Genomic DNA, 23,876 nt, shown 5'->3' with positions numbered 1-23,876 from the left:
TCAACATCAGTGACATTTGCGTGACAACTTTCAACAGCTACCGCCATTCTTAACCAACAGTCATTATATCTAAGGTATCGTTCCGTTTATAGTCGCCCCTATAACTCTCCAGTGTCCACCCCTTCGTGCATTCTCCCCTCATGACAGCGAGCCCGACCTGCCCAACACCCCCCTACCGATGACATCACTAGGCCACGACTGTCATGTGTGTTACTGTGTTATATCCATCCCGTGAGTCTCATTCGCGCTCTGACGTCATCAGGGGTACCGAGCGCGGCCCCATGCACAGGAATGATGCGTGAGGCAAGGCGCCGTTGCACAATGGTCCCGACTGTGATCGTGTGTGTCGCTGGACACTGGAGAGAGACAATCGCCATTCTGATGGCTGTCGTGATAGTGCCCGGTTTCGGTGGTGTCCGACTCGTATAATCTTACCGCCGAGGGTGAGACGTTCGTGGAGATGATTGAGAATCGGGAGACATCGGCCGCTGTTACAACACCGAGTTTTCACACTGATTTGTGCATATGGAGTCATGTTGACACTTGACACTGCATGTGGTTTCGTGATGCACTCTGCGATTCCAAATAAGATAGGCAGAGACTGTATTGTATCGGTGTAATTGCCAGTCGTGCAAGGCGCTTCAGGAGTTTTTAAGAACCTACCGAATGCTGTTTGCTTGCCTCATGGACTAAGTCACATGAAAGCTGAACGAAGGCATGCTCTAACAATATTACTTGATAGTCTTTACGCTACATCTTTAAGAATTGAATAGATTTACATAATGGGAGTAATCGGAGAATCATGAATCGACCTCAAACGCCCTCCCTTCCCAGTTCCCACCTACCTTTAGACTGTGCCTGAGTTATGTCGGAGCCTAATCGCCAATGCCATCCCCCTCCCCTCGTTCTCCCCTCCCTCTCACCTCTGTCTGTCCCTCAGGGCGTGACCCGGTGTCTGGACGACCTCCGCCGGCGGCTAGCGACCCTCACCACCCGCTGTCAGAGTATCCAGCAATCGCAGCAGCGGCACAAGCAGTCACACGCCGACTTCTTCGACAAGTACAGCCTGGTAGGTGGCGAGGGCGGCGCAGTCGGGATCCGTTGTGACATGATCATGAATGCCGATGCGCCGATAGTGAGTTTTGATGACGGCGGCGCTGGGCAGGGGATCGCCGTGGAATTACAATGCAGACTTGTGTGACCGGCGGGTAGTTGTGCAAAAACGCTGTCGGCTCCGCTCTGTGGGCCGTGCGGCGCTGAGTGTAATATGATGGATGAGCTGAACTTGCATGAGGTTCTGGTGAGGGGAGCGAGTCGGAAATAGCGCAGCAAAAACGCGAATGTTGTCAGGCTGGTCCTTGCGGAAGGGACCGTACGCATTGTTTCCTAACCGTGATTCCTTTTTCGTGGTCATAAAGTTCGTTTGACGCGTAAAAGTAGACACTGCAACTATTTCTGCGTGCCATGCATCAGGTTTTCGGTTTCATGTGTACTCATCCATGTGTACCGTTCGATGCCATATCCGTCCTTCCACCGTTTCCTGTAGCTTACGTCTGTGTTGCAGCTGTACGGGTGGCTCTCGAACACGGCTGACTCGTTCCTGCGCAGTCACTATGAGCTGGGCACCTCGCTGGGTCAGGTGAACCAGTTTGTCACCGTACACGAGCAGATGCAGCGCGATGTGATGGTGAGTGACCTGGGGCCTCCCAGGGAGATGAGGAACGCAGAGGACGGGCGAAAACATCATGGCGCGGGTGATGGAGGATGGTTTTAGCAGTACCACCGGATATATCATCGTGTATGCCTTGTGTTTGGTGGATAAGAAATTGTACGTGGAATGACCTCTGTCAGCAGCGAGTGACCGTCTGTTCATGCTCGCTCCCTCAGTCTAAGGGTGAGGAGATCGACAGTCTGCTGTTCGGCGTGGCCGACGTGGTGCGACACATGGACCGGGGCCAGGCCAGAGAGCTGGAAGAGAAGACGGCCGACCTGCGGTCTCAGTGGACCGCCCTGCAGCAGGTCATCGGTACGTGAGCCAGCGGCCGGTGATAGCGAGCCAAACGAAATATGTCAATGAATGCCAAAATTAAGAGCGGTTCCATTTAAATCGCATTATTTCTGATGGCTGCTAATGGGCGGAAAGGTTTAGAAACGTTGAGCATTTAATCAGTCATGAGCATCATCTGAAATCAGTCATGAGTAACGGTTCCTCTGAGAGTCCAATTGCGCCATGCTATCAACTTATACGAAGCGCCGTGACCCCTGTTTTGCATTGCCCAAGTGTTGTAGTTGTCTCACTTGCCCACTGGAATGGACATGGGCTGCCCGGCACGGTGTAAATATGCGCATATTAATCGGGTGTTTGCTTAGAACTGTCATGTTTCTCGTGACGAATACTGCACAATCGTGTGCAATGGGCTTTAGGTCTACGTCATCACTCATCCCCAAAACAATCAGCCAGGAGAGGCACACTATCTCCTTCTCTATTTGCAAGTAATATATCAACCGGCTGGTGGACACATTACGTGCACGTATCTTCTGACCAGTTTAGTCTATGCGGACTCCTGAGATTGGCCATCAGTATTCCGAACAGCTGCACAGCACACAGGGTGCTCGGTCTTTCTATAGCGCAATATAATGTTTGACGACATTGCAGTTCTATCAATGCAATGCGTGCATCCGTCATTAGACAATGCCTACATTGTTTGAATTGATTTGGGCAATTGCTACGTCCGCATTGAGCATGAGGAAGTAAAGTATTCCGATTTACATTCCATTGTAGGAATCTTTACTGTCGTAATTTGTATGGCGTAACTGTCAAAGGTCATCTGTGCTGACCGCATTGGTCTTTCCGCGTTGTGTTAGGTCATGTATCTTCCATGGTTACATATTTTTATACGACAGCCGAGTTGCGCTAACGTCTCTTTGCGACTCTTTGAAAGTGAAACAAAAAGAACATTTTACGTCCTTCGCGGACGGCCAATCCGCACAACCCGGCTTCATCTGACCTTTGCCGGGATTGCCGCCACTGACGGCCGACCCTCCCCCCACTGCTGTAACAAGCTCTCCCCTCCGCCCACAGACAGCCGCCTGGACCTGTCTAGGGTGTACCAGCGGTTCCACCAGCAGACGGAGCCGCTTCGGAACTCTGTGGCGCAGCTCAACTCGACCCTGTCGGGCGGCTCTCTGAGTGACGAGCAGCTGAGGAAGCTGGAGGACCAGTGGATGAACATGCAGCAGCAGTACCACCAGCTGGCCGCCGTCGGACAGAGGTTCATCGACAGGTCCTATCAGGTAAGTTCAACGTAGGCGGGATGTTAGAGTTGCAGTACATGCATTTTGGTAGCATTAAAGTGATATTTGGCGAAATATCTTGTGATTTGAGCGATCTTCCTATAAGATTGAAGCATTTTTCACCGTCGTGGTTTTTGTGATTATGACAATCAATACGGTAAACACTATATTAACCCCAAAAAAGATATGCCTTACGAAGTTTAATTATTTCAATTGAATGAAAGTTCCGTTCCACCGCCACGATCGTACTCTCTGCACAGGTGCGCGATCCGTACCTGGACGTGGCGGCGGCGCGCTCGTGCGTGGAGGCTATCGTGGAGCAGCTGCGGGCGGGTCATCTGACGATCACGGAGAACTACGAGCGTGTTCAGCTGACCACCACCACCATCAAACGGGTGCAGAGACAGTGGGAGCGGGTGCAGCGAGACGCCAGGAAGGTGGGTAGGACTTGGGTCAGTGGCAGTGAGAGTAGGGAGACGGAGACATATACAGTCAGTCAGAGAAAGGGAGACTGGTAGTAAGAGACAGTGGGAGCGGGTGCAGCGAGACGCCAGGAAGGTGGGTGCGACTCGTCTCCGAACTCCAAAGTATGGTCAAGTAGTTAGCTGAAGTATTTTTTATCTACTTAGTGTAAGGTTTCGCAGCTAGTGGTAATGAAACCTGAAGCAGGCATATGCAGAAGTGTGTACGATTTTTTATGGTCTTTTTAACAGTCTTCAATGCAAACAATCTGGTCAGACCACAGCTTATCATTTCTGAGGAATCTCTTCATGATCTCTTTCACATGTTTGTCGCCTCCGCTTCTCGCGTTTCAAAGGGCTCTGCCATGTGTAGAGTGTTTGCGCGAGTATCTGAACTGACTGGATTATGTATGCACTCTGACGCCTTACTCCCCCTCCCCAGGTGGAGGAGTCGGTGACTTACCTGGAGTCACAGCTGTACCCGATCCTGCGCGAGACGGGCCTGTCTCTGGACCAGCGCCAGAGGCAGTGTGAGGACAGGATGGACCGGGTGCTGCCCCTGCTGCGGCAGGCCCAGGCAGACGTGCAGCAGATGGAACAGACGGCGCAGAAGGTCTGCGAAAAAGGTACGGAACCCAGGTCAGCTGGCAGTCGAGAGGGTCTTACGAGCGTGTTATTTTATCGTTTTACGTCCGCTGAGATCATGATGATTAACATTGCTAGTGCGTAAAGCATTGCTGTAACTTGTAAATGTATAAAGTAGCATTTTTAAGATGCAGCATTTCCTAATGAACAATACCTAGTTAATGATGCTAGGAAATGATCCGATTAATTTGTTACATTTCGCTTTGTTCCATTTACACGCTTTAGGAGCCGGCGAAACATCGAGATCTGCCGAGCGACTGTCTCGGGAGCTCAACACCAGGAAGAACCACCTCACAAAGTGTGTGACGGACTACCAGAACCTTCTGCAGATGATAGTCTCCTACCTCAGGAAACTGAAAGACGTATGTGCTGAAGTGAACTTTATTACGATTACGGAGCCGTAATCGTAGCCCTCTGTTTAGTTAACGATTACGGCTCTGTTTAATTACATTTGATCCAACAAGTGACATTAGGTATGCGAGGTCTTAGTCTTTTTAACCTTGAGCCGACTTGAAGAACTTCTGCGTACTAATTTCAAAGTAGGCAATGCGGTCTATATGATTTTTTTTTTGCGCTGTTGCCATTTCGTTCGGAGTTCGAACCATAATTTGTTCTGCTAAACTTGTTTTGGTGTGACAGGTGGAATCGAGCGTTCAGAAGAGGAAGCACCTGGATTCCTCCCGTCCTCTACCCAAAGAGACAGAGGAGTGCCAGCAGGCGCTGAAGGACCTTGAGACCACGCAGAACGCCTTCAACGAGCTCTTCAGGTATTCCAGCAGCCGCCAATGGAGCAATATAGTGCCGCCGTTAATGATACTAGCATAAAAAGACCCCAAAAAGTGTTGAAAAAGGCAAGCGACAGAATGGTTTAACGTTCAATATTTAAACTGCTAATCGGCTTACAAGTCATGTGTCATTTGTCAACAAATTTAGCTCGGTGACCTGAATGAGCTTTGATTACCCCTATATGACCCCCGGTGACCTCTGACCCCGGTGACCTCTGGTGACCCCCGTGTGACCCCTGGCAACCTCTGCCCCCAGACTGGCCGGCGAGGAGCTCGAGTGTGTGGCGGAGCGTCTCAGACAGGTGGAACCTCCGTCTGCGGCTGACCACGACATCAGTCAGCTGAGGGAGGCACTCGACAAAGAGTCGGTACGTGGCCGGGTCAGGGGCGCGGCGGCAGCTGCGGAACTGTGTCAAAATATGCATATCTAAGAAACGTAATTGGATGGTGCACTGGTGCAGGTATTTGTCTTATCGTGTTTTGCTGCTTTTAAGTAAGATGGTGTAGAAGGTATCCTCAGCGAACTCGCCCTGTGTCATATACCTCGATAGGTAGAAAGGAAGCACTTGCTTTTGGTGGTGGTTAATAACATCTGGCCAGTACCTGTTTTCTCAAACGTGGAAACGAACCACAACATTTCTCCTTTGGACGCTCCCCTCCAACGTCCGCCGCTATCCCTATAGAACAGCGCCAGAGAGGCGACCAGCTCCAAGACCAACACGGACACGCCCTCGACGGAGCAGCGGCGCCGCGTGGCCGCCGGTACCCACGTGCTGGTCTACTACTTCCCGCGCCAGAAGCCCCGCTCGCGACCCGTGCTAGATAGGGACCAGGTAGTGACGGCGACCGCTGAGGTGCTCGCCCTGGAGGACGGGCGATGTTCAGAGCCGGAGAGCATTTGGCGGCGCTGTTGTATTTTGCGTGGTTTTGTCGCTGTTGAGCTTGTCTGGTCCGTCTTTTTCGTTGCTGAGTGTGACACTAACAATGTGAGAGCGATATCGTTTTCCATTCATTTTTTTTTTCTCTCTTTTCAACAGGTGCATGGAGTGCCGTGACTGTGCAGTGTTGATATTGCTATGGTGTTTGTTGCATTGCATGCCAATATTTTATGGCTTTAGACTTATACTTTTTCGTGATGGTGTCGTTAAAAATCAGCGTCAGTGAAAAGACCACACTTTTTAATTTGTGTTTCATTTACACCCATTTGAGATGTTTTGTTACCTTGGCCATGAAAGGCGGTTTGCTATAAATTAACAGCACGTTTGCTCTGTGACACGATCTCTTTTATTCCGTAATCCGTTATGTCACCGACAAACAGATGAGTAACGTACTTTGTTGTTGCATTTTTACATCAGTGCTGATCATAGCACTGCTACATGCATCCATCTGTCCTCTCCTCTTCAATACCATGTTCCATCCTTCAGCAAACCTCCATCTGACCACTACACCTAACTACCGCGACTGACCAACACCTCCCCCCCCCCCCCCCAGACCAAGTGGGAGTCGGCGCAGACGACGCGGAAGGAGCTGCTGGAGCGTCAGGTGACCTCAGCAGTGTTTGACGCCGAGCTGAGCACCATCAACAGCCAGCTGACAGATCTGAGCGACCAGCTGGCCAGGGCCCGCGGACACTACGGCGAGAGCCTGCATGAGGCCACGCAGACCAAACAGGCCTTCAACACCTTCGAGGAGACCATCGAGGTGCGGGATGCGAGATACCTACTGACGGCTGGTTTGGGGACGAGCTCATGACATTAAGACGCTTAAATGGGTTGATAATACAATTATCTGTATGTTGTTGATTTACAATTTCATTTATGGTTGCGAGACAAGCAAGATAAAGGAACCCTTTTATTCCATTCCATTCCAAGGTTATTGCGCTCAAGTTGGGTGCCAAGAACCTCTGGAGTGCTTTATTTCTTTTGCAGTATTTGATCCTTCTTACTTTTTCATTTCGTTTCAATAAAGTATCTGCTTACGTCATGACATCTCATGTGAGGTATGTGTTATCCCGACGACGTCTCACATTTAATCTGACCTCCTCCCCGTCCACTCAGGGCACGGGTCGTCAGATAGAGAACTTTGTCAGCACGGCGCACGAGTACCTGGGTGGCCCCACTGGTGAGCGGGAGCAGGCGCTGTCGCAGCTGGAGGCCCTCCAGGACCGCTGGACGGCCTTCCAGCGACAGGTGGCCGAAAACAAACACCTCACCGACCTGGCCATCCAGTACTTCACCCTACTGGAGGAGGTGGGTTCGCGGGAGACTGACAAGATGAAAAACTATTATTTCGGTATTTGTGTTCGGCGCGAATAAAATCGTGAATATATTGATGAAACAGCTTCACCCCAGATAAATTGTTTACTTTTAACGTAGTTCACTTTTATCGGAATCTGCTTTTGAATGCAATCAAGGACTTGTTAATATATTCACCTAGAACCGTGTCCATTTTGAGCCTACCACCCACCTACATCGCCCCATTACCCGCTGTTATTCAGGCGGAGGACTGGTACAAGTCGGGCGGCCGTCTTCTGGTCGACGTGGCCCGGCAGGTGTCGTGCGTCCGACGCCCTGAGGAAGCCCACCAGCTGCGGACCGACATCGGCCAGTTCCTGACGCCGGGGGCACAGCAGCAGGCCGAGAGGCTGGAGACGGCCGGAGGACTGGCTCACCAGCTCTACGGTGAGTTACAAGGCGGGGGGGGGGGTCAAGGCTGTCATAAAGCAGAAATTATGGACCAGCCCCGGGTCATGGTTCATGTTCATCAGGGCCGTGATTACTGTTACAGCATAATACCTCTTAGAATGTCCTGCTCTCAACACTTCAGTAACAGGGAGCAAGAAAGCTGCTGATTGTCTTGACTGTCCCTCGGCCACCCTGACTGTCCCTCTGCCGTTAATAACGCTGTCACTGTCCTCGTCCGTTTAGGCGCGTCGCCGCCCCGCCGGCTGGCGTCCGTCACCCAGGACAGTCAGGAGATGGTAGAGTCGTTCGAGGCCATCCGTACCCACCTGACCACACTGGGCGGGTCGCTGGAGCAGCTGCAGCGAGAGCACGACTCGCTCCGGCGAGAGAAGGACGAGCTTAGCGCCGAGAGGGAGGCCGCCAAACAGGTCAGGGGGGAAAGAGGTCGCGCTACATGTCAGAGGGGGAGAGAGGTCGCGCTACATGTCAGAGGGGGGAGAGGTCGCGCTACATGTCAGAGGGGGAGAGACAGCCCAACAGGTCAGAGGGAGGGTCGAGGGAGGTCAGAGGGGAGAGAGGCTGCCAAACAGGTCAGAGGGCGCAGAGCGTCGTATAATTTGATAACCAGGGTTGAGGGTGGGGATTGTGAACTAGATTAAAAGGTGACAACGTATTATATGGTGAAATGTACAAACTCGTATAACTGAATCTCTACAAAGTCTGTGACTGAATGTCCCACTGATCACGCTGTCCTCTACGTCTGATCCAGGAAGCGGAGGTAGCTCGCTCGGCCACTGCAGCGGCGGATGAGGCCCGCCGAGCTGCCGAGGTGGCCGCTCGGGCTCTGGAGGACATGCCGCGTCCCATGACCCCGCTGGTCGTACCCAAGGTGGATGTCTGCACGGAGACAGTCACCGAGATTACAAAGGTCAGAAGACCCGATTATCATACCTACAGATTCAGCAGAGATGGCGTGGCTTCTGCCTGTTGATCACTTGCAGTTATTGTCGCTTTTTTGGGTTTGCTCCCGACTTTTCCATTAAAGTTTGTTCTTTGCTTTTATGATTCAACGCCCATCAATATTTTATCGTAATATATTATTCAAGCTCAAATGGTACCCAATAAAAGTCCCTTGATAATGCCATCCATCCAGCGACGCATCTACTAAATATCTCTGCTCTTCTCCCGTGCAGGTGACTGTGGACCGCTCGACCCAGGAGGAGCCGCGCTCCACGTCTGACGCCAGCACTCAGGAGTCAGCTCCCTGGGAGGAGCAGGTCATCCGGGCCTCCCCTCCCAGCGGACAGCAGGTGTCGCCACCGAAGCGACCGAAGCGCGACGAGCCGCCACCGGCGCCGCCGACTTTTACCGAGCCGCTCAGAGACCACACGGTCCAGGACGGAGTGCGGCATACACTGCAGGCCAGGTGGGGACGGGGGATGCCTAGGGGCTGGGAAGATACAGGTCTGGTTTGTAGTAACGAACTGCAAGGAGCTGGGAGCTGTGGACTGTGGGTTTTAGACAGGGATTGGTAGTTGGTGAAAGTTGGATTATGTGCAGTCATGATCGTTGGGATATCACCAGTTTTTTATGCTTGTAGCTCTTGTAAAAACGGACACATCATAATTCCTAGAGACCTCTTGCTTCGTATAATGGACACGCCCTTGCTTGCTGAAAAGCTAACCTCGCTCGTTTCATAGAGTCTCTGGCGTGCCGGCGCCCAAGGTGAACTGGCAGAAGGACGGCGTGTCGTGCGACTCGAATCCCGACTACGTGATCGCGCACGAGCACGGCCTGTGCACGCTGACCATTGAGGAGACGATGGTGGACGACACGGGCACCTTCACCTGCCGCGCCTGGAACAGCGCCGGCGTGACGCAGAGCTCCTGTCGGCTCACCGTTAGAGGTGAACATAAATCGGAGGGTAGAGGTGGGCGTAAATCGGAGAGTAGAGGTGGTAGATCAGAGGAAAGAAATGGTAGATCAGACGTATCAGAGGTGGAGGCGGTAGATCAAAGGTATCAGATGCATGCGATGTCAGAGGCTAGGTAGGTGATCGTATGGCAATCGGAGCAGCATTGAAGGAATGGTTATTCTATCGGAGTAAGATGAAAATGAGTGAATTTATGAAGTTAGCGTAAAGCTAAAGAGACGACCAGTGACGGCCGGTTGATTCGTGTCTTCCCCTTTCTACCCCGACCCGACCCTGTTCTTCCATAGTCCCCGCCGCAGCACCACCACCTCTGACTGTCCCTCGTCTCCCACAGACGCGGCCTCTGAGGAGGAGCTGGCGCCTCCGATCTTCACGCGGCAGCTGACCGACTGCCGTGTTCGCGAGGGTCGCCCCCTGCTGCTGGCGGCCACCGTCACCGGAAACCCTCTGCCCGTGGTGACCTGGCTCAGGGACGGCACCTGCGTGGACGCCTCGCCAGACTACGTCATCACGTACAACAACGGCGGCTGCGAGCTGCGGATCGAGGAGGCCCTGCCGCAGGACGGCGGCCAGTTCGTCTGCAGGGCGTCCAACATGCTGGGAGCCGACCAGACCAGCGCGATGGTCAAAGTCGAACGTGAGTCTCGGTCTTGAGATGGACGGTGGTGGTAAAGGCAGCTATAGGGATAGAGATGGAGATGGAGAACTTGTCTCCCCTGTATCGACTTTCCAAATATTCGTTATAAACGGGCATGATAACCCGATGACATCCATGATGAATCACATCCAGTTCCAGGGCAATGCAATAACCAGTTCCGAAATAAACAACATGAAACATAATACAACGGCTCCACCAGTGTAGATGACTCATTATGAGAAAAGAACAAAGGCTGCCCCGTTTCAATCCTCCTCCCCCTCCCCACAGCGCGGACGCCCTCGGAGGCTCCCCGGTTCACCACACCGCTGAGTAACGTGATGGCCCGGACCGGTCAGAAACTGCGTCTGGAGTGCGCCGTCCGCGCGCTGCCGCACCCCGAGCTCACCTGGCTGCACAACAACAAACCGGTCAGGGACAACGTCGATGCCAAGGTGAGGAACACGACGAAAACAGTGATGGAGCGAAGATGGAAGAGTGTCAGTAGTGTGTTGTAGCCCACGTCCTTCGGTCATGGTTATTTGTTTTCTGCTTTGGGATTGCATCATTTAATGTTTGGGTGGATGGGTGACGTAAAACCTTCCTGACGTGTTTCCTTCAACCGTATGCCGTAGCCAATCACCTGTGGCCCTTTTCGGCGCTCAACGGATGAGATTGCTGATCCTGATCCGATCCAGGGCAATATTTGTCGAGGGTTATTTTTCAGTCTACCACACATCAAACCGTCCCGATTCAACCAAACACCAAACAGGACGCGGGTTACAAGTTTTCAAATACGGCACCCAAACACCGCCTACCCGTTAACAGTGGAGACTTTTCCGGAACATTCAGAGCAGTCGGACCTATGACGTCAGAGCCAGTCGGCCCGATGACGTCATAAGGCAGGGTGTATATTTAGGAAAGGGTTCCCAGCCGGCGGCAGGGCGTGTTTGGGTCCGAATACACAAGAGGAGCGGTGGCAGTGACATTGACATTCGGCAAGGTCAGGGGCGGTGCGACTACGGGGGAAGAAAGATGGTGACTGTAATTTGACTGAGTGTGGTAAAACGAGCCCCACTAGTATCAATGGAATGACGCGGTGAACGGCATACAGAATAATCGCCCCATCGATTGTAACGCGCCAAATGCATCGGCCGACGTGAAGCCTCATAGGCCAAATAGCACCAAAATAATTCGGAAAATCTGGCTGAAAAAAAAACAAATAATTTGACTATTTGGTTATATTTGTTACTGCTCTTCACCATCAAAGCTCGGCCGTTAGATGTTCAACCAATCGCCCCACCAGCCGTTCCGCGATCTGACAGGTAGCGTCCAATCAGTGTCACCATCCGTTGAGCGGCGCCCGTCTTTGATCGTGATTCCATCGCCCACCCTCACCGGCTGTCACATTGTATCAAACCGCTAATGAGCCGAACGGCGCTGACATCTCCGTAATCTCCACCCTCTGTCTCACCCCCCCCCCTCTCCGCTGATCGCAGAGTGGCAAACTCTCTTCCCCAGCTGACCTACCCGAGGCGGCCTCCGCAGAATGGCGACATGCCCATCTGACCTACCCTCTCTTCCCACAGCTCACTTTCGACGGTCGTCGGGCCACGCTTACCATCGCCGAGCCCTTCCCCAAGGACGCTGGAACGTACACCATCGTGGCCAACAACGCCGCCGGCCAGGCCACCTGCTCCTGTAACGTCTCAGTCAAGGTCAGAGACTCGGCACCTCCTCTGGGGGAGGGGAGGGGCGCAGTGCCAGCGGCCCGCGGGCGATGACGGAAAGGCCGCAAGTTAAGGGGGGAGGGGTCTCTGCTGTTGTCGGTCCCGGGCGGGAGAGACGCATTCTGGTGTGATGAAGGAAAACCGCTCCTTGGATGCTATCCAGCGGTTTAGTGAGTAAACTGCTTGAAGACAAGCCACTTGTTTGTTTTGTTGGGTTAGGCCCTTTCGGTCGACAAGACCATTGCAGAGCCGGAAGGATGATAGGAATTAGGGGGAGACATTGGTCTGGGCAGGCACCCTAGTGAGTCGCCGGGGCTGAGCCCGTCCAGAAGACAGGCCACCCAGCCCCAAGGCACTCACTGCACCCGGCTACGGGGTGCGCTCCCTCGGGAGCAGCGGTGCCGCTCCAAGGGAGCAGCCCGCATGAGATAAAGTTGCCTGCCCAGCCCGGAAGGGGGTTGTGGCGTGGAGGAGAAGGATTTCAGTATCCTGAGGATAGAAGCACGGACAGGTGTGACAAGCCACAGACGCGGTCGGTTGGCCTCCATTGGTGATTGAAGTTTCGCACCAATAAGCTACCGATCTTATCTTGATAAATTACGAGTATTGCTTTCTAAAACTGAGGTGCACTTCGGAAAAATAAAAGTTCATAATATTTTTCATTTTCCGCAGATAACGTTGCAACCGTTCTTTTTCTATCGTGCGTAAAAACAACAACGTAACAATTTCAAACGCCGCCACCTCTCCCTCCCCTGTTCCATCCAGGGCCGTCTGCCGACGGAGACCTCGGACTCTGAGATGGCCAGTGACCTGGAGCCGGTGAAGCCGAGCATCCCCGTGCAGCTGAAGAACATGACGGTCCCGGCCGGGCGGCAGGCTCAGCTCGACTGTGTCATCACTGGTCAGCCGGAGCCAGAGGTCAGTCGGGTCACATAGAGGTCAGGGGGTCACACGCGGTTAATTACGATGATTGCTAGCGGTTCACACAAGACCCACAAAAGGTTTCAGTCTTTTTTATTTTCATCGATGCTCAATTATTCATTTATTTTGCGATGCTACGTCGATGCTGAGGTAATATCCATATCGTTTTTGGCAGGAAAGTCACCCAATTTTCAAAATCATTCTACTAAGTTTGTCAATGTTCATATATCCTAACCCTTCTCCGTTCTACAACCAGGTGATCTGGTACCACAACGACCAGCCGGTGAAGGAGTCCAAGAACTCCCAGCTGCTGTTTCACGGCGACCGGTGCACGCTGGTGATCAACAGCGTCCGTCCCGAGGACGCCGGCACCTACACGGTGGTGGCCATCAACTCTGCCGGAGAGGCCACGTCCGAGGCGCGGCTGGATGTGGCGCGTGAGTTGGGAGCAAGGGGAACAGAGGTGGGAAGAGAAGGGAGGAAAGGAGATGGGATGGAGGTGTTCAGACATGAGAGGATATGCTGAAAAGATCGAGTCATTTGTGTGGCTTACTTTGTTCTGACTTCACTGGTCCCAATAAAGCAATGACCGCACTATTCCACTTTCTCTGCGCAGCTGAAGACGCCGACGAGGAGCCGCCCGTGAAGCCCAAGTTCGTGAGGAGTTTCAGCAACATTAACGCCACGGAGGGCCAGCCACTGGTGCTGGAAGCTGAGGTGGCTGATGAGTCCGAACCACTGGTCATCTGGCTCAAAGACGGCAGTGAACTGAAGCCGTCCGAGAGCGTGAAGGTATAGTTGTTTGGGCAGCTCGAGACAATAAAGTCAATCTTAGAGCAACGAATGCATTCAAATGCAAACTGGTTCGCATGCAGATTTTGGAGATGAGCAAAGTGAGCACTGGTATCGTTTGGTCTCTGTGTCTTGTGGCCTGCGGTTACACTGCACTTCAGTCGTGCGTTTGCACTACAATGTCAAACACTCGTGGGATCACTATGACATCCAGCGCCTTAGTTTATTGCATTGTTCCCCGCGGTTTAGAATGCGACATTGATTATCCCGTAGCAAATTAGTCATTACGTCCCGGTGCTGGGTCACGCCTCTTTAAGCCTGAACTTAGGTACGATTCGCACCCTCGCACGCCTGAACTGTTCACCTTACGCATTGCTGGCACCCCTCGCCTCCCCACCACGGGTGCACGGCTCACCGCCGCCCGTGGGCGCCTCCCCTGCAGATCACACGGACCGGGGGAGTGTGCCGACTGGAGATCGCCAGTCTGCTGCCCCAGCACGCCGGTACCTACCTCTGCCTGGCTTCAAACGCTGCTGGAGAAGCACGCTGCCTGAGCCGGGTGGTCGTCAAGCCGGGCGAACCCAAACAGAAACAAAAACGCCGGGAGGAGTCCCAGCCGCGGCAGGAGATGCAGCATGAGATACACCAGGAAACGTACCAGGAGACAAGACAGGAGAAACAGCAGGAGACGGAGCCCCAGCAGCAGCAAAAGCAGCAGACTCCCGGGAGGAGGGGCTCGCTCCGCCGCCGTCTGCCGCCGTCGTTTGTGCAGATTTTTGTCGATCAGGAGGCCGAACCAGGAGACGAGGTGCTCTTTGAGTGCATCATCAACGGCTGGCCGAAGCCCACGGTAGGTCACGCTTGGGGAAGCCACAGCTGGGTGCATGTTGAGGGGTTTGGGGTATGGGTGTTCGGACGTTAATGTTGTGCACGAGTTGGGTTTAGCTTGCTTCATTTCCGTCAACGATATTACGAGTCAAAATGTTCGTGATTCTAAGATGACATGATTTTGCTGTCAACATCGATGCACACAAACATGCATTGTGTACTTCTTTATTCCTTACTTCCAATTTTCAAATCATTCAGCACTCGAAAGATGAACCACCAAAGCCTATAAACGTCCAGTTTGTCATAATATCCTGCTCCACATTTCACTCCACCCCATTCCTACACAAACATTCAGACGTAGACCGCAGATTCGATCTCCCGTGTGCGACCAACCCATCTGTCACCACTAGAGCACCCTCCCCGAAGCACGCCGCCAATTAGCCTGGGTAGCTGTCAGGTCGAGTCGAAGTACACCAGCTGTCGGCACCTGGGGTGTTGCACCGTCCCTCCCCTCCCCTCCTCCGATGTTGAACCGCTGGGTGGTGACACAACACAGTCTCCGTCGGTGACTGTGGTGGGCGAGGGTGGAGAAGCGTCCCGACGCCATCCCGTGCCAATGTTTTTGGCCACCGACTCCAGGAGCCCACTCTGTCGGTGAGACCTCCCCACTCCGCCCCTCCCACGCCCTCTTGGTGTGTGTGGGGGGGAGGGAGCGACCCCTAACGCTCGGGCCAAGAGCGCCGCTATTAGCTGCCTGGAGGGACTCTCACTCACTCTGCGGTTGGAGCGAAACGATCCGGCTGACACAGCACGGTAGGCAGTGCTTTTAGCGGTGATTGGGGCGCGTGACGTCTGTTTGGCCATGCGGATGTGTTTGTTTCGTGGATTGGGTGAATCGTGCTTTGAAGGTGGTTGCTTTAGCCCCAATTTAGAGGTGATGCTATGCTAGTGAATCTCGCCGAACATTTTGCCGACATTTTTCATGAGTTTTCGCTTTTGCTCAGGTAGCTGTTGCAATATACATTATACAATATAATAAGGTCTGAAATAACTTGGTAAAAAAATCTTTTGATAGTTTGGACGGCGGAAGCTATCTTTTAGGTGAAATTATAGCTGCTTCTCTGGCGTACATGGTGAAGTATTCTACTGCATCGTGTAAATCCATTACAATTTACTGCTGCTTTCAAGTTGCAAACGCCGCCGCATTATTTTGGTTAATAGGCAGAGGAGTTGAGTGATTTTGTTTCGCCTCTTGCTTTTCAGCATCTTTTTACAAATTTACTTTAAATATAAGTTATTACGAATCAGCGGATTTAAATATCTTACAACACTCTTGTAAGAAGGAAATAGATTTGAAAGTAGAGGAAGTGTGCCCATGGATAGTCGTTACAAAGGTCGTAGTCCCAGACCCCAAACATACTCGTACCTAAATGGCTGGAGTTAAATTAGGCAGTTAGGTATTTCAAATTCCAAGTGCTGCAGTGGGTGCCATTATGCATAGTGTTGAAGATGGCAAAAACCCGTTCAAAACAGAATCAATTAATTAAACTAATTAAACACATGCCCGAAGACAGCTGAGTACTAATCGTTTACAAAGTTTTGCGTTCATTTTATCGATGAAGAGTAAAATAATTTAAATGAAATATTTGCTCGCAGATGAAGTAATTACGAGTAATTACGTACGCCATTAAACCGTTAGGAGCCACTATTCGTGAGGATCATTGGCTACCCACATCACTGAAATGCTATCGTCAAACAATATGCATCCAAACATCTAAATATGTTGCGCTTGGCCTGATCTGAACATTATTCAAAGTAGCAAAATACATCTCTGTCCGCTAAGATAGCTACAGGGTGTTGATGCCCACAGTCCTCCAAGACACACAGTTGCTTGATGCTCAGCCCCAAAATTAATGACCTTTTTAGTGACTCAGTATCCTATTTCATTATTATTCTGTTCACAATTTCACGCTATGAGGCACCACTCCTCGTCTCGTTGTTGTTTAGAAATTATGTTTGCGTCAGGATGCAAGACGTGATAACTGATAACGTTGGCAGTTTTAATGCAAATAAATGAGATAAGGTGTAACCAATGTGCATCAGGAATAATTATGGACAGCTAAAATGTCATTACGAAATATAGTACAATTAGTTGGTAGCGTATTTTTACATGATGGTGCATTCATCTGACGTTCTTTTGGCAGCGCACGCTATGTATGCCATTAGACTAAACACAAAATAAACACCTCCCCGCCCCTCCGTTTGTCTGTCGAACTGTCGGTGACCTCTCACTCCGAGTGAAGACACCAGAGTGACCCGAGGTCGAGGGGACGTCCCCGTGTCAGCGCCCGGCTCAGGGGGTGGTCCGGTGGCCTGCTCCACCCACCTGTTCCCTCGGGTAAACTGTGGGCCGCGGGCCAAACAGTAACACCCGCCAGTCGGGCGCCCGGTCCTCGCTGGCTAAACCACAGAGAAGAGAGTGGGAGTGAAAAGAGTGAGATTCTATAGGAGAGTGAAGTTTTTTATTCAAAGGCTGAAGCAGATATCAAAGAATTTATTATGACGCGGACACTGACAAGGTTTACGGATTTTTATTGAGAGCGCAGTTATATTTCTCTTTTGCTGGGAAAATCGGACATGAGCGATATTTTTCTAATGCCGCTAGCCAATGCCTCCATTTCGGATGACGGGACGAAGTACAACCACCCTGAAATAAAGTGAATAGATATCGCAGCGCTCCTTGATTGGGAGGGGAGGGGTGTCACCCACCGCGAACCCGCACCGGTCTGCCTTAGCCACCTCAGCCACGACCCGTGGGACGCGCCCTGAGGACGTGAACAGGTGGTCTCCCACACCCCACGGAGGCCACTGCTGGCCGTGGTCGGGCGGGTCCGCCGTCCAGCGCGGGCTGCCAGGAATGTGCCCGGGCGCGGCCAATTTTCGGCGCCACCGATCCGCGGTCGGAGGGCGGTAAACCGGTGCCGAAACGGCCGTTCCAAGCGCCTCCCGCCTCGTTTTCGCCGCGGATTTAGAGGCGAATGGTCAGAGGGTGCGTCCGACCCGCGCCCCGGCGGATTCCGGGAAGGTCACAGGTCCGGTGGGTATAGGGGAGCCGTGTGAGTTTCACGAGTGAGTGAAAGACGTTGTTCATCCTGGCAGCCCATTTTGACGGTTGACTATGGATGGGATTCTGCCTACCTGAAACAATGATTGATTATATTCAGCCATATGGAAACAGACGCCTTTAGGAATTCAAACTAGCAAATAGGAACGCAATATAAAAAAGGTTGCTCTTCTACCAACAATGCATCATAAAAAAGAGATTTTTGCGTTCGCTTTTGATAAAAAGGGTGATGAGAATAAGTCTGGTTCTCAGTAACCGTACTTATCTTAGACCTAGATCTTATCTGAAAAATAAATGTTTGACATTTTTAGGGGCTAGATGCTGCCACTTGCATGTCCTCTTATCTCGGCCGCCTCACCCGCAGTGGCCGTATAGGTACGAAATCCTCCCCATCCCTTTCCCTGCGCAGCCGTACACAATCCATCAATCTCACCCACTGATGCTCACACATCACCAGATTCATCACACCACTTTGCACCTCCCCACCCGTCATCAACCGATCTCACAGCGCGCCTCTTTCCTCGCCGCGTTACAGGTTGAGTGGCTACTAGACGACGGCCCCCTGCCGGCCGGTTTCAACACCTCATCGGACGGACAGCTACACGTGCTGCGCATCGCGTGCGGCGATCACGTGCCCTGCGGCCAGATCAAGTGTGTGGCCGAAAATGACATAGGAAAGGCTACGTGTGCCGCCCATCTTTCCGGAGCAGGTAAGGGAAACTCCGGGCTGCCGCCGCCGCGGGAGCCGGGAGGTAGACTGTGCCGCAGTACAGCAGTGCTGTGCGGCACAGCTGCCGACAGGGGTTATGCTGCGCCGCAATACAGCCCGCAGCCTAACGAAGGGAACGCCGTGACGGAGGAAATGCAGTGAATAGTTCAAAACGCTTAGTTTTTCTGTTTCACGCTTTTTTATATTTAAATAAAATCACTCCAAACCATATTTGTTTTCATACAACTACGTTTTGCCGTTTTTTTTTCACAGACTTCTCCAACGGCTCTACCGGACGGAAGTCTCGAAAATCAACAAAGAAAACTACTTATGTGGAAACAAGAGAAGAAACTGAGGTTAGCATACTTACGGTGTAATGATTGTGCGGGGATGTAAAAAAGTCATGCTGCCGTGTTATTTTAAGTCCAATATGCGAAAGCCACCTGCTCGTATTTTCAGATAATTGGCACTGCATGAAACTCAACTCGGGGCGAGCGGTTGATACCAATTTGTGTGCCAGCCGAACGACCTTTATCCGGGCGCAGGTTTCATTGATCTTGGCCTGGTGTTTGGCAGCCGCTGGGAAGCTAACGCGATCCAGATATTTGGGGCCAGATGTGCGCCATGTTATAGAACATCGCTGGATTTTACTGTTGGTTTAAATAGCATAACGTACTCGTATTATTGGGCACATCAAGAGTGGCTGCTAAGCCCTCGGTTAGAGGTAAATTTGATTTCCTGCTACGACTCCAACAAATTGGAAAAATAGCTCCCGCAAGAAGCTTTCCCATCTATTCTTAACTGCCTTCAACATGAGGTCATGTAGCACGTTCACAAGTATATCAAAGTGGGGCATCTGTTCGGCGGACGGTCTCTCGTGTTTTGCCCCGTGCTGGTAGCTCGCTCCCACCCACCTATGTAGACGTCTCGCACCGCTCCCTGTAGCCACCTGGCAGGCGTCCCAGTCTCCGAGGGCCTCATTAGAGCCGAACTGCGGCGATCGGGTTCGCCCCCGCGGCGTTACATCGCCGGCGGCGGTCGGCGCCCAGCGGCGGCTCTGGGTACACCCATCTGCGGTTTTCCAGGTGATTAACGGGGACCAGCGCCGAGGGAGCAGCGCCGAGCAGCGCTACAGCGAGGAGGAGACTCACTCCGGAGTGGCCGAGGGACGCAAGAAACAGGTGGGTTCGGCGGCTGGGAGAGAAGGGGCGCGGCGGAGTTTACTAGAGAAATATGAGTTAGGTAAATAAGTGTAAGTAACGTGGTCTTCCAGCTTAGTAACTGATTGGGGATCACTTAATAAAAAATGGCTGCTCGATCTATTATACACTGAATAAGCCCATGTTGCAGCATCGCTCTGCTGGTTTTCCTTTGAATTATGAGCTACTTTTGATTTGAAACGCTGCCAAGATGTGCTGGCAGCTGCTTTCAAAAGAACCGGCACAAAACAAACCTGCAAAACACACGCATGAAGCAGCAGGCCCAACCCAATCAGCACACAGTTGGCGCGTTTAAAACCAGAGGACGGCTTCCGTCCCTGTTTGTTGTCGCACGCCTGATGCATTGCAGTGTCCCGCACTTAGACCAATCAGCAGACCAGGTGGTCACGTCGTCCATTGGGTGTGGGTTTTGGCGCAGAACGAGACACACTGGTCTGCAGTTGCTCAGCCTGTAATCCGACAACTCACAATAGCCGGTGAGATTCCGGCTTGGCGAAATTTTATTGGTCTCGTGACTGTTGGTAGACTCAATCAGGCTCATTTAACAATCTCCTTGGTCGATTAGTCTTCCAGATGATCATAGCTCACGTGTACCCCAGACCAGTTAGATACCCACACCGATAGCCATTGCCGATTACCCTGGCTCCCGGGTGGCCCACCACCCAACCGTCCAGCCGCGCCGTACGGCGGCGGGCGGCGGCGGGCGGCGGGACGGAAGTTTGTGTTGGCTCGTGGGCGGGGGCGGGGGCGGCGGCGGCGGGCGGGCGGCTCACTGGCCGCCGCCGGCTCGGTCGGGCAGGTGCTGCGGTCCAGCCACGAGAGGAGTAAGGAGGCGCGCCGGCACAGGATGGAGGACTCGGCGGAGGAGGACGGCGAGCGGCCCGTGCAGCCGCCGCGCTTCACCACTCCGCTGCAGGGCACCGTGGTGCACGAGGGAGAGAGCGTCAAACTCACCGGACAGTACTCAGGTGGGTGGTGGAGTGAGACTCACAGAAAAGGATACAGGTGGGTGACGGAGCGAGACTCACAAAAAAACATACAGGTGGGTGGCGGAGTGTGCTCCGAGGAGAGTATTCAGGTAAGACGAAATGAGACTTACAAGAGAGCGTACTTACTCACGTGAGACGGAGTGAAACTCTGAGAAAATAACGTAGGTGGGCGACACCTGGAAAACGGGGGGACACAGAGTGAGACTGCGCGGGAAGTGAGCATGTGAATGAAGGTTAGGAGAGGAGCGTTGACCCTCGGCGGGTATTATACGAGTAGTACCACACAGGTTGGCGGTAAGTAGGAGGGCCATGGGTGAGATAACGCTCATCTACTATCTCATCCATGGGAGGGCGATGGAGATAGGACCGGTAGGATTGACATATGTGGAGTGTGGAGTGAGAAGTGTTCACAATTCGTACCTACCTTGCAACTGCAGTCTGTTTTCTTTACAATATGTGGCGGTACAGAACTCGTCATCTGTAAAGCTTTTTGTTGCCGATAAACGGCAGAACAACGTGCCTTTTACGGGACAATATTACAGAACAAAATGCATTATACAGGTGTGCTATTGATAACAAGGTGTTTAAACATTGTTTTGCCTGATCAGGGATAAAGATGTTCACGAAGCTGCCATTTATTGTTTGACGAATACTAATTGATATTAAGCTAATGACAACATATTAAACGGTTGCCTAAGAAAGGTCACTTGTTGTATAGGTACACATTTAAGTTCTTTACCGGAAAGTGTAAGCGGCGTCACTCTCTATGAAATGATTTCGTTCGGTGCTTGGGACACGAGGAGCCGCTCAACTACCGGATATGCTACCTTCGTTCTGAATTCGCAGCAACAAACATAACTTAATATTATTTGCCTTTGAATGATAATTGGTGTCATTCGACGTTTGTTTTGAATGATAATTGATGTCATTCGATGACAGCACGGTCATCAAGCATTGCAAATTATGCTGACACAACTTTCATTTGGTATTCATGGGCGTTCTTAGACACCGTCGCCATGGCAGAGCTCCGTTTTATTGATGTATTTTATGACGCAACGTTGCGTTCGGCCAATGGTTGTTGTGGTAACCTTTTGTTGGAGGTGTTATGCCAACCTGCCACTTCATTCCACGCTGCCTAATTTAGTGCCCCCAGCGCACATACCGGGGCCAATCAGAGTCTTTGCCAAAACCAACCTGTTACTGGGACTAGCGGCAGCTTCGGTTTCAGTTTGGCTGCTGAAAGCCGTTATTCTATTCGATACTAAAACATTCTTCCTTTACATGACTAAAATGGACTAAAGTGCTATTCGAACGAGCTATTCATGATTTCTGAGCAAGAACGAAACTGTCTTAAGTTTCAAGGAAAAAATATTAGGAAAACAGCTTTTTGTGTATTGTTTGGGCTGGAGTTGCTATGATCATTGGCTACGAGCTACACCAATGACAATTCCCAGATCCCTCCAAAGATAAACGAATCGTTCAGCTTTCCAAAAACGTCTTCACACATCACAACAGGAGCCCAATTACGTCTTTCTAGCTGATCTATATCCTCACGCCCACCCCCGCGCTGGAAGGCAGCCCCCACTCCTATGTGTAAATACTCACTCGGCGGTCGGCGGTGGCAGCGGTTGGCACTGACCACTGGAGTCCTGGAGTCCTGGACGGGGGCCAGCCGCGGAAAACAATTGGTCAGCGCGGCATCGGGTATCATGAAAGAAAGACAGCGGAGACTGGTGCAGTCCTGTACAGGACGGGGATATTGACGGGAGGGGATCGGGTGGCTGACTGTGGTATTTGTATATTAATTGCAATAATTACGAGCGCTTAGACTGGGAAGGGAATGTTAACACCAATAGCCCACGTCTTCATCGCCATTTGTATGTGCTTTCACATAAAGGGACACCATGCAGATGAGAATAGCCGGGTCACGTGATTTCCTCCCCTAACATCACCAACCGGTCCACAGGGCGCCCAAAGATCACGTGGTTCAAGGACGGCGTGGAACTGGACGCTGATTCGAGTGCCGTGACGTCATTTGACGACAGTCACGTGACCCTGACCATCGAGTCGGCCGGCGAACAGGACGAGGGCAAGTACACGTGTCAGCTGAAGAATGCAGCCGGGACCTCCAAGAGCACCGCCGAACTGCTCGTCAGAAGTGAGTGGGATGGCAATGCATTGGTTTGTTTTAGACAACGAGGACTATGTAGGTATGCGAAATCGTGATATTTACATTGCGGTGCCCTGTTTAAATTTCGCGTCATTTACCAAACAAATTAGCACTCGTTAATGCTTCCATAGCATGGATGCAAGTGACAGAACTTCAGCCACAAGTGTTAAAAAAACATTTCACCCTTTCCTGTACCCCGCAGAGATCATCGAGCCGCCGACGTTCGACCAGCGCCTGGAGGCCCAGGTCGTGCTGCCCGGTCAGAAGGCCGTCCTGGAGGTCAAGGTCAGTGGCCTGCCACCGCCGAAGGTCACGTGGACCCGAGATGGACGACCAATCAGCGACGGAGAAAACGGTGTCGTCATCTCCCAGAACGAGAATCATCATACGCTCACCATTGAGAACGGTCAGTGGATTTGGGCCGGACAGGGATCTGGGACTGACATTGAGTCTCGGGGGGGGGGGGGGGGTAGCTGTGTCTGACAGATGTGTTTGGTACCGAAGTGATGAGTGGTTGTTTTCAGTGGGTTTGGCGCCAAGTGCGTGATGTTTCAGGCGCAGGTGGTGTGTTTTCAGTTATGTGTGCGTATAGTGGTATTCTCAGTCAATATGTTAATTGAGCTTCAGGGCCCGACCTCACGCTCCAGCTTAAGGTATTTTGTTAGGGCGCCGAAAATAAATACGAATCTGACTGACCTGATAACAACTAACAATAGCTGACAGCCGTGGAAAGCTTCGTCTCAAAGTGAAGCGTAACTTGGAAACCACTAACAACACTCGATGCCAGCCAACTGAGCGGCTAATCCTCGCTGTCTGGCGCGGCTAATCCACACACACGATGGTATGCGGGCCGCCCTTCCCAACCTGTCGAGCTGGGTTCACCTGAGTAGTTCTATACCAGCCATCGACATACTAACCCTCACCGTCTACCGGTGTCGGGCGCAGAGCTGCTAGGAG

General features: G+C 52.0%; 1 protein-coding gene across 7 annotated transcripts in view; it reads left to right on the top strand.

Annotated features, from left to right (window-relative positions):
• The window catches only part of LOC122373523 (muscle M-line assembly protein unc-89-like), a 97,281-nt gene that overhangs the window by 55,998 nt on the left and 17,407 nt on the right, over positions 1 to 23,876 (top strand). For 5 of the 7 annotated variants that reach the window (XR_006255063.1, XR_006255062.1, XM_043351703.1 and 2 more), the window contains exons 10-39: positions 941 to 1,069; positions 1,565 to 1,687; positions 1,888 to 2,026; positions 3,083 to 3,294; positions 3,555 to 3,731; positions 4,198 to 4,381; positions 4,626 to 4,762; positions 5,040 to 5,167; positions 5,442 to 5,553; positions 5,869 to 6,018; positions 6,677 to 6,886; positions 7,243 to 7,434; positions 7,683 to 7,866; positions 8,113 to 8,297; positions 8,639 to 8,797; positions 9,063 to 9,295; positions 9,570 to 9,775; positions 10,137 to 10,439; positions 10,728 to 10,891; positions 12,026 to 12,154; positions 12,932 to 13,084; positions 13,344 to 13,524; positions 13,704 to 13,879; positions 14,322 to 14,729; positions 18,367 to 18,541; positions 18,814 to 18,896; positions 19,626 to 19,721; positions 20,560 to 20,728; positions 22,716 to 22,907; positions 23,122 to 23,325. Coding sequence is in view for 3 of the 7 variants with exons in the window: in XM_043351703.1 (XP_043207638.1) it covers positions 941 to 1,069; positions 1,565 to 1,687; positions 1,888 to 2,026; positions 3,083 to 3,294; positions 3,555 to 3,731; positions 4,198 to 4,381; positions 4,626 to 4,762; positions 5,040 to 5,167; positions 5,442 to 5,553; positions 5,869 to 6,018; positions 6,677 to 6,886; positions 7,243 to 7,434; positions 7,683 to 7,866; positions 8,113 to 8,297; positions 8,639 to 8,797; positions 9,063 to 9,295; positions 9,570 to 9,775; positions 10,137 to 10,439; positions 10,728 to 10,891; positions 12,026 to 12,154; positions 12,932 to 13,084; positions 13,344 to 13,524; positions 13,704 to 13,879; positions 14,322 to 14,729; positions 18,367 to 18,541; positions 18,814 to 18,896; positions 19,626 to 19,721; positions 20,560 to 20,728; positions 22,716 to 22,907; positions 23,122 to 23,325 (5,293 nt within the window). In the remaining 4 variants the exon portion in view is untranslated. The remainder of the gene's footprint in view (positions 1 to 940; positions 1,070 to 1,564; positions 1,688 to 1,887; positions 2,027 to 3,082; positions 3,295 to 3,554; positions 3,732 to 4,197; positions 4,382 to 4,625; positions 4,763 to 5,039; positions 5,168 to 5,441; positions 5,554 to 5,868; positions 6,019 to 6,676; positions 6,887 to 7,242; positions 7,435 to 7,682; positions 7,867 to 8,112; positions 8,298 to 8,638; positions 8,798 to 9,062; positions 9,296 to 9,569; positions 9,776 to 10,136; positions 10,440 to 10,727; positions 10,892 to 12,025; positions 12,155 to 12,931; positions 13,085 to 13,343; positions 13,525 to 13,703; positions 13,880 to 14,321; positions 14,730 to 18,366; positions 18,542 to 18,813; positions 18,897 to 19,625; positions 19,722 to 20,559; positions 20,729 to 22,715; positions 22,908 to 23,121; positions 23,326 to 23,876) is intronic. The other 2 variants (XR_006255066.1, XR_006255067.1) reach the window with 2 other exon arrangements.

Source organism: Amphibalanus amphitrite, unplaced genomic scaffold (genome assembly GCF_019059575.1).
Source record: "Amphibalanus amphitrite isolate SeventyFive unplaced genomic scaffold, NRLGWU_Aamphi_draft 000038F_arrow, whole genome shotgun sequence".
Classification (NCBI taxonomy): Eukaryota; Metazoa; Arthropoda; class Thecostraca; order Balanomorpha; family Balanidae; genus Amphibalanus; species Amphibalanus amphitrite.
The sequence above is the reverse complement of the archived record's forward strand: the minus strand, read 5'-3'. Positions and strand labels throughout refer to the sequence as shown.